At 26.3% G+C, this 15,250-nt stretch overlaps 2 protein-coding genes across 2 annotated transcripts in view; one reads left to right on the top strand and one right to left on the bottom strand.

The window, feature by feature from the left end:
- Positions 1-10,029, top strand: part of LOC107072557 (GTP-binding protein Di-Ras2) — a 40,544-nt gene extending 30,515 nt beyond the window's left edge. The window contains exons 2-5 of the mRNA XM_015332591.2: positions 3,768-4,703; positions 5,527-5,672; positions 5,944-6,209; positions 7,249-10,029. Coding sequence (XP_015188077.1) covers positions 4,517-4,703; positions 5,527-5,672; positions 5,944-6,209; positions 7,249-7,462 — 813 coding nt within the window. The 5' untranslated portion in view covers positions 3,768-4,516 and the 3' untranslated portion in view covers positions 7,463-10,029. The remainder of the gene's footprint in view (positions 1-3,767; positions 4,704-5,526; positions 5,673-5,943; positions 6,210-7,248) is intronic.
- Positions 10,030-11,839: 1,810 nt separating this feature from the next.
- Positions 11,840-15,097, bottom strand: Bulli (regulator of MON1-CCZ1 complex protein bulli). The gene is made up of 12 exons (XM_015332571.2): positions 14,942-15,097; positions 14,624-14,850; positions 14,241-14,546; positions 13,995-14,169; positions 13,760-13,919; positions 13,575-13,680; positions 13,344-13,497; positions 13,203-13,266; positions 12,888-13,107; positions 12,639-12,808; positions 12,279-12,554; positions 11,840-12,213 (listed from the first exon to the last, which is right to left on the bottom strand). The coding sequence occupies exons 2-12, from the start codon at positions 14,738-14,740 to the stop codon at positions 11,952-11,954; spliced, it is 2,010 nt and encodes a 669-aa protein (XP_015188057.1). The 5' UTR covers positions 14,741-14,850; positions 14,942-15,097; the 3' UTR covers positions 11,840-11,951.
- Positions 15,098-15,250: the final 153 nt, after the last annotated feature.

Below are 15,250 nucleotides of genomic sequence, written 5' to 3'. Positions count from 1 at the left end.
GAAATAATCGTTGCTTTGAAAATTAATTTATTAATTAATAATTAATTTATATACAATAATATTTATATATTTATATATATATAAGACAATTTAATTAGAGATTAGATATAGATATAGGTTTGTAGAATTGTAACAAGCTATCTGACCTTTTGCTTGAAATTACTAATCAATGTATAACCACATAAAGCATTTATCTTATAGTAGTATAGTTTAAATGTCCTTAAGGAACAGTTCTATTGAATTATATCTTATAGCATTACTCGTAAAGATTTACCTTAATTACGAATTAATACATTTGATATTAAATCTAAAACCTTGTACTAATCAGTGGAGATAAATGTTTTCTTAAAGATCAACATTTATAATTATATAAATTACATTAATATTATTACTAAATAATTAGTAAAGAAGACAAAAATAAATGAATATTATACATATATTTGAAAGTAGGTCATAAAAAATAATTTGTTAAATTAGTATAATAGGTATTGTAAAAACTATCAAATATTGTAATAATGATAAAGAAAATATCTAATAATAATAATAATAAAATTTAAATTTATTCATATTATATTAATATTATAGAATTATTTGGAAAATAATTGGGGTATCCAATGGGGGAACGTAATCTAAATGATTATCTTATAAAACTAACGTGGAAACTCGAAGTAGAAATATAAAAGGGAGGGACCCTTTGACAATATCACGAACGACGAGGATCCAGACTATCCTCCAATTACATTCACGTAAAATATCGCATCCAACCTTTTCTCTCGTGTTCATTTCACCGTGAATTTCAAGCTATTCCTATTCCTGTTTCAGCTTGAAATTCGACGCGAAATATGTCTGGAATCTTCAAAGAGAAAAATCATCAACAAATTTTCTTCCCTTTGTTTCTTTCTCTTTTTGGTCTTTTTTGTTGTTGTAATAAATTAAAAAGGAATCAACGTTCAAGTTGACACCTTGAAGATTAAAAAAAAAAGTTAACATAACATTTAAAAAATAATTAACATTGAGTGGATAATTGTGTATTATTAAAATGTTTTTACATAAAATATATTTTTAATAGAACGCGAAATATTGAATTTTATATATTTAAATATTATTTTATATATATATTGTCGAAGCAGAAAAAAAATGTCAAAGTGCATTAAAAAGGCAGAGGGAAAAAATCTCTTAAAAAATAATAATTATTGTTTGACAAGTCCGTTTAACGTGTGTGTGCGTTGCATGTGTGTGTGTGTGTGTGTGTGTGTGTGTGTGTGTGTGTGTGTGTGTGTGTGTGTGTGTGTGTGTGTGTGTGTGTGTGTGTGTGTGTGTGTGTGTGTGTGTGTGTGTGTGTGTGTGTTTCTGTTCGAACAAAGTGCAAAGCAAAAATAAATAAAAAAAAAAAAAAAAATTAAAAAAAGGAAATACAAAATAATAATTATTATTTTCACGTATAGGGCGTAGAAAATTGTTCTCTCCTTGTTTATCTTTTCTAAATAAAATATTGGAAGAATTTCAATTAAAGAAAAGGTGTTTGCGATAATCATCATCATTTACAGGGAAGAAAACAATCACGGTTAGGACAATACGACATTCGTTAATTGAAATAGAAAGGCCCATACTTTTCGAACGTAAGCCATTTTCTTCGAGATAATAAAATTAAATGGGGGGAAAAAAGAAAAGAAAAAGACAAAAAAATATAACTAAAGGTTTTTGTGTGAGGAAACATAGAGACATTTTAAAAAACATTTTCTATAAAATTAAATAAATAATAATAATAATTAATTAAACGAATCAGTAGATACAATGAAACATATCATAATTACTATTATTGTATTATATTATATTTTAAATATAAATATATATGTAAAATATACTAAAAAAAATAATATAATAATAAATAAAATATAAATTAAATATATTCAATTTGTTGATCATAATTTGATTTTTCTGTTGATTATTGAAGAACAAAATTAATAATATAAATAGTATAATTTATTAGTTAGATTTTCTTTGGTAAAAGCCCTTTTCAGTGAAGTAGCAAACCGCGCATACTCTCACAATTACACAATCACACACACACATATATATATATATATATATATACATACATTTTGAGAAATTCGCATTTCCCTTTGACTTCATCGTTGCTATGGAAATTGGATGTCAGTTAGGATGTAGGTATGTACTATACGTAGTAACTTTCCCTTTATACCACATACACTCCTGGTTCCATAAGATTTTCTCATAGGATTCGTTTCGCTGATTGATTATTTATTTCATTTTACTTCTTTTCTTTTCTTTTCTTTTTTCTTACATACTTATTTATTAGGCTGCTTACTATATTGGATAATTAATTAATTTGAATTTACAATAAAATGAGAAATTATGTGTTCGATTAATTCAACGATTTAAAAAGATCAAAGATGAAATTCATTCAAATGTTGAATTATTTCTTTTTACACGATTTTACACGAGAAAAAATTAACCAAAAAAATATTTATGGATTAATATCAAAAAAATATTCACAGATTAACGTTGCAAGTTAATCTTAATCACTACTACTACTACTACTACTACTACTACTACTACTACTACTACTACCAATTACTTTTAAAAAAAAAATGAACAAAAAAAGTGAATAGTTGAGGTTTGAATATACGTTGAAAGGGAACGAAGAGTAGAAAGAGGAGGAGTAGAAGGTGGAAAAGAAGGTGAGGGGTAAAAACGAGAAGGTGAGAGACGCAATTACGGCTTTTCGTCGTGGCTAACGAGTTTCGTGATTAAAGCGTAGCTTTAAAACGAGACACCTGTCAAGAGCAACGATTTTCCGACGTTCCGCGACGATTTTGATACGCCATGCGGCCACCTCTCTTCTTCCTTCCACCCTTACCCCTTCCCTATACAACATTTTGCAAATATGAATATGAAAAAAAAAGAAAAAAAATTTTTTTTTAAATTAGAATACAAATGAGAGTAAAAAAAAAATATATATATATATATATATATATATAATTATATATTTAATAAAAATAATTAATATTTATTTTTAATATATTATAATATAATAAATATGTTAATTTTACTTATTATAATAATAATACACATTGAAATAAAATTAGAAACTAAATAACATAAAATAAATAATAATTAATTTCATTTAATAATATATTAGATTTTAGAATTTCTGTTTTGTTGTTTTTTGTTTCTCTCTATACATTCATTTCTTGTAAATATTAATTTATTTGATTGGATTATTTTTTATTGTAGTTGTTTTTTTCTTCGTTTTGGTAAAAAGTTTTTCGATGTATACGTGAGTAATACAAGGATATAAATCTTCTCACTAGGACATGCCACGATTTTTCCGTTCGTTTTCATAATGCCCTTGGGTATAAAAAGAAAAGGGAAAGGACGATGTACTATTGGATAAATTACGACTATAGAAAAAAAGAAAGAAAACTGCAAGAACGTTTCACCGTCACTAAGCGCTTTTTCTACCGTTCGGTTTTTCTTCTTTTTTATTACTCTCTACCTTTTTATTTTTTTACCCTAACCTTTCCAAAAGAGTTTCGAGAAGAAAAAAACGATGGGCGAGGGAGAGGGGGTTTGATAGAAACAAAGGTAGAATATAAAACAGCTGCTTTTATTTAAACTTTCCATAGAATATCATAAGAGATAACAAGTGTAGAAAAATGATTAATTAAAAATACAAATTATGTAATTTTAATTTTTAATTAAAACGTTTGTGTTTGTGTGTGTGCTTTATTTGTTTGTTGCAGAAATGAAATAAGATAATGGAGTCAGCCATTTTGGATCTAATCGAGTATTATTTTGATTAAAGAAAATTTTGGCTATAATAGTAGGTTTTGTTTTTATTTGAAGAACCTTATTAAAAAAGAAGATATATATATAATTAATTTTATTGTTAAGATCTCATTAGATGTTCAGTTACAATTAACCTAATTATTTGAAGCCCGATAAAAAAAAGAAAAATGTCTTTTTCTTTAATCATATTACAAATTGATCAAAGAGTAAGAAGTTTCTAAGAAAATGACTGTGTTTTTCTTCAAACTTCGACTACTAACTTCCAATAGTAATTTAAAAAAGTTTCTCAGTTTAAATATTACCCAAGGAATTCTCTTCTGGTGTAATAAGTGAATGAAGAAGAAGAAGAAGAAGAAGAAAAAGAAGAAGAAGAAGACAAGTAAATTAGAAATTCAGTTTAATTGTAGATAAGAAATTCTTGATTCAGAAGATCGATCAATCGATCAATTTCTCGTATTAAAGTAGAAAAAGAAGAAGAAAAAAATCGAATTAACATCGAATCAGCAATCTCTTTTCCGAGCCGGCCACATTGAATTTCCTTTCGATTGGTAAAAGCAAAAGATAACGTTCTTTGGGTTAGTTTAATGTCCTTTTCCTGAATTGTGGTAAAGTGCTAGTAATAATCGTTCAAAATAAAAAGAAAAAGAAAAGAAAAGAAAAAGAATACGCCGTCGGTTAAGGCCACCGTCGGCGAATCGACAACATGGCCGATCACGAAAGAATCAGATTGGTTGTATTAGGTGGCGCTGCTGTTGGTAAAAGCGCCATTATACGACGTTTATTAGGACAAGGTTTTACTGAACGATATAGGCCAACTGTTGAAGATTTATATTCCAGAGAATGTGTTCTAGGAAATCTCACACTTAAAGTTGATCTTCTCGATACTACTGGTGAGTAGAAATGAAAGAAACTATTTGACATTTATTATAAGTGTTGCACGGTGATCATAAAACATATGTGCATAACTAATTATAAAATTAAAATTAGTAAATTTTAATTATTATTTTTAAAAACATTACGCCTGTAGAGATGCAACCCTCCAGACACACCCGAAAGATAGGCAACCCGTAATACACGCGTGTATAAACAGTTTGGACTGAAAAAAAATTCCGTTCCAACAGATGGCGCACGCAAGCAGCATTTTCAAAGTGTGTCTAAAGGGTTGCATTCCTACAGGCGCGCATTTTTATTATTATTAAATAAATAATTTAAAAAAAGGAAAAATAATATTATAATAATATTAAATAATAAATTATCTTACTTCTGATACTACACATTCGTCTCATTCTCTCGAAACTTGCTTTTAACTTGTGCAATTTGCACACATGTTTTTCTCTTTCAACGCATAGCACATTTAAAAAAAAAATATACGGAGTGAATTTTTATTTATTTGAAATTTAAAATAATTAAATAATTTATTCCAAAACATATGTTAATAATACACGCGTTTCTTTCCAAGAATATTTGCCATTTTCCAGAATAAATATTAATGAATATTAATTAATAAATGTATATTTCCATAAAATTATTAAATCGTTCATTTGAAGCATGAATTAATACATCTGAAAAGAGTTTTATGTGTTTTGCACGAATAAACGTTACTTTAAAAGTTACCTCAATTATTTATACCAAAAAATGAATGAATTATTAATCTTGAATACAATAGAAGAGATTTCCTTGTCGACAATGGAAATATATTTTCATGATTTCTAGGGGATTTGCAATTTCCAGCTATGAGAAGATTGAGTATAGCCACAGCTCATGCTTTTCTTCTCGTTTATGCTATTACTTCATCACCCAGTTTCGAATGTGTAAAACGATGTTTCGAGGAAGTTAGAGAACAACGTACAGATTTTCAGGTATTACAATAATTTCATACTAAAATGTATTTCAAATGCTTTATGTGTATATCCGTGTATGTGTATCTAAAGATAACAATATAACAAACTATTAAAATCTAATTTAATTATACTGTATTAATTAAACATATTCGCGGTCGGTACATTTTTTCCTTTTTTTAATACTGAGTACCAGGCAAAAATAATTATTTATTTAAATTGTTACTTAAATAATAAAATATAATTATATAAATATTATATTGAAATAATGCAATATAAATTTAATATATAGGAAGTACCAATAGTGGTTGCTGGTAATAAATATGATTTAGCTGAAACACGAAGAGAAGTACCAATAGAAGATGTCAGCGAATGGTTATTCTGTGAATTACCAAAACTTCGAGCCAAAGTTATGGAATGTTCTGCCAAAGATGGTTACAATATCAAAGATATATTTAGGTGTTTCGTTACACTTTCTAGAATCGTACCAAAAAATCCAACCGGAGAATCTGACGAGTCAGGATTGAGAAGAAGATGTTCAGCTTATGGTTCACGAAGGTATACCATCATCAATTATTATTTTTATTTATAAACAATACAACGTTTTGTTACAACACCCCCCCCCAATCCTCAGCCCCATCCCTCAATCCCTGGATTTTGAATTGGATCGATTTTTGTAACTAACGATTCTTTTTTCAACGTAGAAACACATTGTTACACAGTTTTGAACAAACGTGTCAATTTACACGCCAATATGATCCTCGAAAAACTGGTTGGCAACTAGTTCAACGATGACGTACTACTTTCGCTTTATTTCTTTTTTTTCTTTATTCTTCTTATTTTTCTTCTTTTATATTTCGCGTTGAAATGTTATAATTGGCAAAAAAAAAAAAAAATATATCGTTACGTTGTAAATATAAATGTATACACATTTTTTATTATATTATGTAATATAAGTTATATATTTTTTTATTATATTATACAATATAATTTATAATATGTATTTATATAATATAATATATTATAAAAGGTAATTATTACATTCTAAAAGTGTTAATTTTTGTTTTTATTTTGTTTTTGATTATATTTACCTTGACACATGGAAGTCTACTACGCGCACGCTCGAAAATCCTTTTTCGGAATTTCAATCAGAAGTTTTAACTGCCTCTCATTCGCAGACTTCCGTTTAATTGCGATCTATTGTACACATCATACGTCACTCGACAAGAATGTATTTCCATTTAGGTGATCAACTAATCTCAAAGCTGCTCGCCCCTCTCTTTTCTAAACCTAACAAGAAAACTTTTCAAACCCCCTATTATGCAATCTACAAGAACTTTTAATTATCTACAAAATATACTATATTGTAATCATTTATCAATACTTTTTAACTATTCACCATTAACAATTATTAATTCAATCTGTTTTATGTTTTTTTCTTTCTTCTTTTTTCTTTAACAATTTGTATATTTATTTTGTTGTTGTTGTTGTTGTTACAAATTATTTGAAGTTTGGTTATTCTTCGAATAAAAATTATTATTATATATTAATTAATAGGAAAATATATTATTTAGTTAAATAAAATATGTTTCTGAAGATCCGGCAGTCCTGGTAGCAGATCCGGAAGTGCCGGTTCCGGAAGTCCTCAGCCACCACAATCGATTGCAAATCAAAATGTCAACGTGATGCCTTCAACAGCAACTGAAGAAGTCAAAAGCAAACCACGTAGTCGTAGTTTGATCAGACGTGCCTCAAGAAAAACTAAACAACAAATTCGAGACTCACATGCGGAAGATTGCAACATCTCTTAAAGATGATTTTAAAATGACAAAAGAAGAAGAAAAAGAAAAATAAACAAATAAATCAAAAGTAAAGTAAAGTAAAGTATAAAGTAATGTAAAGAAAGAAAATATTAATTTATAAAACAACATTACATATATTTATTCCTAAATATATATAAAAATAATCTAAATCGATTATTATATTATATATATAAAATATATTATAATAAATATAATAAATTATAAAATAAATAATATGTAATTTATATAATAATATAAAAATATATATTATATATATAATTTAAATAATAATATAAAAATACTAAAAATAATATAAAATAATATAATAATAGATAAAAAAAAAAAGGTTAATTAAAATATTAAATGGGATAAAACGAGAGAACACAAATCCTGTTCTAATTTTTTTTTTTTTTTTTTTTATTCTTGTGACTTCTTTTAATTTAAAATACAAAGTAATTTATTTGGTTTAAACCTGAGGTTGGAAAATTTTGTTCTCCGACTTTTCTTTTTCTTTCTTTTTTTAAATTTAAAGAAAATAAATTAAAACAATGAAATTATAACATATAAAAGAAAGATAAAGTTCATTTTAAATATATATATATATATGATAAAAGTAGGTAAAAAGGAAACTAGAAACAAGTCAGAATTAAAAAAAGAAATTTGAAAAAATGATAAGAAAGAAAAAGCTTACTTAGTAATCCAAACGGATTATGTATAACAAGCGCTTTCTTGTTTTACAAAAGAAATATAATATTATTATTATAATTATTACATTGAGTATGTAAAGTAAATGGTAATGACGTATGAGATTAAGTGATATATACGGTGCGATAATAATTCTGTCCACCTTGAAGATATCTTCTTCTTCTTCGTTATCATATTAAATCCTATTAAGAAAAATTTCAAAGGAAAAAAATTGCATCATTGAAAATTTAAATGGTGAAAAGAATTGTTTGGCGAGATCATTTTTTCTTTCTTTTTTTTTTTTTTTTCTTTTTTTTTTATAAGATATTAAAATATTCGATGTTACGTGTATATACTTGTGTGTATGAACAATTTCTTTTCTAATTTATTATTTATATCTTTTATTTTTTATTTTATTTGTCAAGTTGAATTTAAGAATACAAGTGTGAAACATTTTCAACTCGAGAAATATATGAAAAATTTATTATAAAACTTCTCCAAGATATATTAACGCGTAAAATTAAAAGAAAATAAAATAAAGTATATATATAGATAGATATATAAAAGCACATAAATATATTTAATAATTAACCGTCCCATATTTAAACAAAATGTTTATTCGAAGAAGCTGATGAATAAATGAACAAAAAAAAAAAAAATAAGATGAGTTAAAAGTGTCGTCGATGAGAGATATACATGTACAATGATCTCATTGACGAATCACGAATACGCTTAAACGAATACGTGGTAAAACGTTCTATATATTGTAATTATAAATAAAAATATCGCGATCTGTTTCGTGTGTATTCGTTTTTAATCAATGAAAAATTAATCATAATTAAATTAGAATAATGAAGAAAATAATTGTAAGTTAGTTATAGAAATAAAAAATAAAAAAAGAAGAAAAAGATTATCTCACCTCTTTGTGTAAAAATTACGAGTAAAACTGTCGTCCAATAAGATCTTCGTTATCTCATACGATTTCTCTATCTTTCTCTCTTAATGTAATATATATATATGTATATGTAAACTTATTGATTTTTTTCTTTGTTCTTAATATTCGTCAGTTAAACCTCGCAAAACAAGCGGATCGTCCGGGTATAAATAAAAATATAACAATAAGTAAAACAATATAAAATTAATCGGGATTACGAACAAATTTGTTATATATATATTATACATATAATATATATACTATTATAATGCCAGTGTCCATAAATGGTAAAATTAACAATGTAAATGAAGTGGAATATAATTTTCTTTGTTTGACCCATTTTTTTCTTGACCTAACTGGCAATACACTAGTATTATATCTATATCGAATACTATTATATATATATTATATATATTAAATGTTTAATCTATGCTATTATTATTATTATTATATATGTATATAAATAATAATTAAGCTATTATATTTCTCTAATAATATTTAAAGTAAATGAGAGAGGCTAAGCTACAAATCAAAAAAACAAGAAAAAAAGAAATTCAATTTTTAAGACGCAAGCTATGTTACGCAAACTACTACCTGTCATTTAAACAAATTATTACTATAATAATAATAATAATAATAATAATAAACAAAAATAAGAAATAAGAACATTCCTATTGGCTATCAACGAACGTGTTGAAAATAATTCACTTTATTGAATAATTTTAAAAACATTTCTTTACGAATTAACATTATACTAACATATTTGTGATTTCAAATTGTCCGCCATATTTTTAATCAGAATAATGAAGTTTCTTATTGGCTGAAATTTAAAATCAAAATTTCGCGCGTTCGTTGATAAATATTATATATATAAAGACAAAAATATATTCACGCAAACTGAATTGAACTTATTATCTGTCTTTACTATATCTGTCTGCTATAAAAAAAAAAAAAAGAATATTGAAAACACTAATTGTAATATTTTATTGTAATATGAGTACGACTTATCTTTTTTGACATCTTGCAAGAAACTGCATCGTTCTATCTCTCTTTCTCTCTCTCTCTCTCTCTCTCTTTATCAGCGACAATTATTATTTCTTGTAAAAGTAAATCAAATCTTGTCGAACACTCGTGTCAAACAAATTTCGTCCAGAATTATTAATAACAAATATAATTCGATAATAATTAAAATGATAATTAATTAAATAGAAAATGTATTGCAAGTTGTTACGAAGGATTGACGATTAAAAATGTGATTCGGTTATTTCCGTAACTTGTCGGTAAACTAATAATACGATGTCTTTGATTGGTCGAAATTCGGCGTATGAACGAATAAATGAAATGGAGGGAAAATGATAATCTTTTAAAAAAAATGATTAAATTCGTATCAATTAAAAATGATTGTAAAACGAATGAATTAGAATTTATAATAATTAATTTTTTTTCTCACGCTGTCTTACCTTGTCAAAAATGTGTCTGTAGAAAAGAAATGATTAAATAATAATTAAATGTCATTTGAAACGACATTAATTATTATTAGATTAGTATGAAGTTCTAAAAAAAGAGGACAATTTGATTAGAATTGTTTGACAAGGTTTTTAATAAAATTAATCGAATCAGAATCGGCGAATCATCTTTGCTTAATTTTAAATAAACAACACGATTTTAATTCGTGTTTTTTTACCATAAAAAATGATCTCAAAGTACGGACCAAGAAAAACGGTAAACGTAAACCGTTAAGTACTGATTTATCATCGAGCTTAAGAAATATTAATACAAATAAACCGATTTTGAATCGTTTGATTAATAAAAAAGACAGCGTAAATTATAAATAAAAACAAATAAATAAATAAATAAAATAATAATATTATATTGTTATTAAGAAAAGAAGAATATCATCTTCGACCAATTTTAATAAATGTCTTGCTGTACTTCTAAATGTAAGCACACCTACTGATTCTTTGCACATGTCGTGAAGACTATATTTAATCTTTCAAAATGAAAACGATAAATAAAATTATAATTAAGTTTTCATTTGTCATATATTTCATTCTATCTAATTAGAAAGAAAAAATATATATATATATATATTTATATATTTAAATATATAAATCGACGGGCTTCTAATTTTTTAATTAAAATCTCAAATGTTCCTTTATGAAATATACTTTGAAATTATACCGAAAAATCCTTGAATTTGTATTTTTACATAACGCATTGTGGTGACATCGGGATTTTCTGATAGCTCAAGCGTGTTCAAGTAAATCTGTCTAAATGGTGAAATTATTGTACATATATATAATGAGTCATTCAGTTGTCAAATCGATTAACTCCATTAAATAAAAAAAATAAATAAAAAACTTAATCATTAATTGATATTAAGCATTATTATAAAGCAAATATATATTTAATATCAAAAATATTAAAAAGTAAAGTTAATCGTTTTGATTTTTGAACAACTCATATATACATTATAAAATTAATGTTGTATTAATTTCATGTCATTGAATTATTTCATTTAGTATATAACAATCTATCCGAACATATTATTACGTATATTGTATTAATTCAAAATTAAGTTTATCTATATTGGTAATCAAATAAGAGAGCTATATGGTAACAAAACCAATATTGTACAATGTTTATTAATGAAATGTTAAGAAAAAGACAAAAGTGATTTGAATATATCAATAAAGTCATTTTAAATGGATTACTTTAATTAGATTTTTTTATTCATTTCATTGATATTCTATTCATAGTACTAAAAATGAAATTATCAAAATTTGTCTTTATTGAAACTCCTCTACGTTTTTTTAAAATACATACCATCATTAAATACAGAAATTTATATTATGATTACAAGAGATCACAGTAACAATCTTATAATGAGACCGTAGTGACATTAGAGTTTGTATCGGAATTGCATCCATTATCAGTCCCTTGAAATAAATATTTAAAATGTTGAACATACGGTTGACAATGTTCACCCCTTGTAAAGGCTGTTGTATTACGTAACCTTAAGTTACGTTGTTCAAAAAATTTAAAGACTGAATGAAAGAGAGTAGCATCGTTAGAAGCTTTTGCTGCTTCTAAAAATTTTCGAGCAGATACCTGATCTATCATTCCGACTGAACGGACATATCTAAAACGTATTCCAATGAAATCAAAGAATTTTGCAATAATTTGATAGTTCTTTTTTTTACTTACCTAAGAGCAGCTAATATATGACCCTTGGACAAAAGTACTTCGATTATTTCTTCGTGTGCATTTCCTAATCGTTTTAACATATCCAATGCTAATTGATGAGCGGCCGGATATAGATTTTCTAATGATAGCAATAAACAAGCTAAAGGTTTCGAATCAGCTACAACATGATATTGCAGTAATTGATGCAGTTGATAATATGCTTTTCTTTGCACCAATGTTGTAATAACTAATTCATGTAAATAATGTTCTACAGGAATTCCATGTTCTGTTAAAGACCTAATCATTTTCCATAATGCATTAGATATAATTTAACAAATATAACAATTGAGACGATTGTGATTTATTATTCAACGCACATACCTGATATATTCTAGGAGGACCCATACTATCATTTTTGGTTCTATTGTACTTTCAGGAAATTTAGGTAAAATGATACTATACATATCGCTTTGTTCAATTTTCAATTTGTACATATAATTCTCCGTAGTAGTGTTACCATTTTTGGTATTATTCTGAAGAGGAGTACCCATCTAAGCAAATATTAATAAAACATTGCTTAATCAACAAAAATACGAGTTCAATATTTTGATACAATTATAATTCATTCACCTGATTCTGCATTTCCTTCTCAAGATAATTTCTATATACAGGATTAATTTTATCGAAAATTGCTGGAATATCCATTAAACTTACTGGCAACTCTGTCATAAATTGTTGCAATACTTGTATCAAAATTTGTTTAGCGTTAGATCTTTGCATAAGAAATTCAACTAATATAACTTTGTCTTTAATAAGTTTAATTAATACTTCCAATCTCAATTCTATGTACCTGTAAACGATAAAAAACATAAATAAACATATGAAATATTAATATGAATCTAATATAAAATAAAAGTCACTTAATAAAATTTTATAAAAGCATACCATAAGCACCCTAATTTAACGTCAATTACTATATTTGGTTGAAATACTACCCAATTAGGTGAATCTATACTATAATAAGAAAAATATATTTCGAATCTATAAAACAATAAAAAATGATGAAATTTTGGTTTAAAAGGATACATAATTGACAAGGCTGTAACAACTCATCTGACAAAGTAGCACCTGGGACAACAAGGTTGTATGGTTTAATAGATTTTGCTGGTGCTACACTAGTATGATGTACCACAGTACCATCACTTACACCAGGTAACATTATATCAAAAATCATTGATGTCTATAAAAAATAATAGCACTCAGTCAAACAATAATCAATATAACCATATATAAACTCTGTATTTATAAAATATATACCTTTGATGCCTGATGATGAACAATAATAAGATTGTCTACAACATTAATAGCAAATCGTCCACTGGCATCGAGCTTAAGAATATGACTTTTTTTAATTGTTAACATCCTACAATATATAATTTACATGAATGGTGTGATTTTTTGTTTTTAATTTAATTCCATCAAATTTGTAATAAAAGTCTTACTTATGAATAGTATATACATAGACAAATGCAGTTGCAACAGAACGATTAGCTCCTGCCTGATGTCGCAAAACAATAATACAAGGTGTCCCATACAAAACAGCTAAAGCTACGTCTCTTTCTGAGACAGCAAGCTTTCCCGGTTTGGTTGTACTAGGTTCCACTGAAATGGCTCCCATACAGATCTACAAGTTCTATATTATGTAAAAACCACAGAAGGTCTTATCGTTCAACTTACTTTCAAATTTAGTAAATTTTTGAATGTTGCCAGGTGTTACGTGTAATGCTTGCATTAAATTTCCTACCGAACCAGTGGACAATAAAACCAAATAACTTTTAGGACAAAATACAAACCAATTGATCACTAAATTAGAAGATTTCAATGTTTTAGTACAACGTTTCTCTGGATTAACCTATAATAATAAAACACTAGTATCACACATCGTGAAATAATAATAATGCTAACTGTTATCATTAATCTTACTTGAAACAATTCTACTCCTTGATCGGTAACAAATAATATTTCATTGCCATGCGTCCAAACAAAACCTAATATTGTTGCAGTCCTTCCCTTGCAAGACTGTGAATATTCAATACCATCAGGTTCATGTGTAGGAGAAAAATTCATAAACTCTACAGATGTATTAGTACGCTGTATAGCAAGTATATTCATATCTGGAGAAAATTTGATGGATATCACTGGACCTTTATCCTCCATTCTAAATATTATATTTTGATTAGGTCCCTTGACCAAAACCCCAGTGACACCCCCAGAACGAACAGCAAATACCTTAACAAAAACACAAAGAGAGGTTAGAAAATGAAACAACGTACAATAATCGAATAAATTTAGCGTTAATAACTCACTTGCTGCTTGGAATCATCGAAAAAAACATTAGTAAGACTGCTAACCGATTCAAACTTAATAGGATCAGAAGATAATTCCAAATAATAATCGTCGTTCCCTTCCTTCTCGTTCTCCATTTCAACAAATCAGTAAACACTTAAAACTTTAGCTGTCATTCGCGAAAGCCTTGATATTTCTACGTCAAAGGCTTAAGAAAACACAGCAAATCTAGTCTCGCGCACTCTATCTATGTAGATAAAACAAATTAAGTTATGAATCATTAATTAAAACGATAATTATATATCACAATTTACATATATATACAAATATATACATACACGTATAACATCAAATCATAATACATATGAAAGGATCGATAGTCCGAATCGAGTATGCACTTTCAAATACATTATTAAAATGGCGCTTAAATGTTTCGACCAATCATAATGAATATTGAAATAAATCAACAGAAAAATGAAAAAAAAAGAAAAAAATAAATATCTCTAATCGATATAATGAAAATAATTCATATGCATATAAATATATATAATATATACATTTGTTTACATAAACATACATACATATATATATATATATAGATATGTATATAAAAAGGAACGCATAATCGATCGTAGCTTGACGAAGGA

The sequence above is a fragment of the Polistes dominula genome, unplaced genomic scaffold (genome assembly GCF_049000335.1).
Source record: "Polistes dominula isolate Pdom_NZ unplaced genomic scaffold, Pdom_raw_medaka contig_27, whole genome shotgun sequence".
NCBI classification, from domain to species: domain Eukaryota; kingdom Metazoa; phylum Arthropoda; class Insecta; order Hymenoptera; family Vespidae; genus Polistes; species Polistes dominula.
The sequence above is the reverse complement of the archived record's forward strand: the minus strand, read 5'-3'. Positions and strand labels throughout refer to the sequence as shown.

Bases quoted from the DNA above. Each gene is read 5' to 3' on its own strand.
- Bulli (XM_015332571.2), bottom strand. From the start codon at position 14,740: ATGGAGAACGAGAAGGAAGGGAACGACGATTATTATTTGGAATTATCT. The intron at 14,170-14,240 runs GTAAGATTAATG...TTATTATTATAG, and splicing joins AAGGAGTAGAATTGTTTCAA to GTTAATCCAGAGAAACGTTG. The intron at 13,498-13,574 runs GTATATATTTTA...TATTTTTTATAG, and splicing joins TTCATCATCAGGCATCAAAG to ACATCAATGATTTTTGATAT.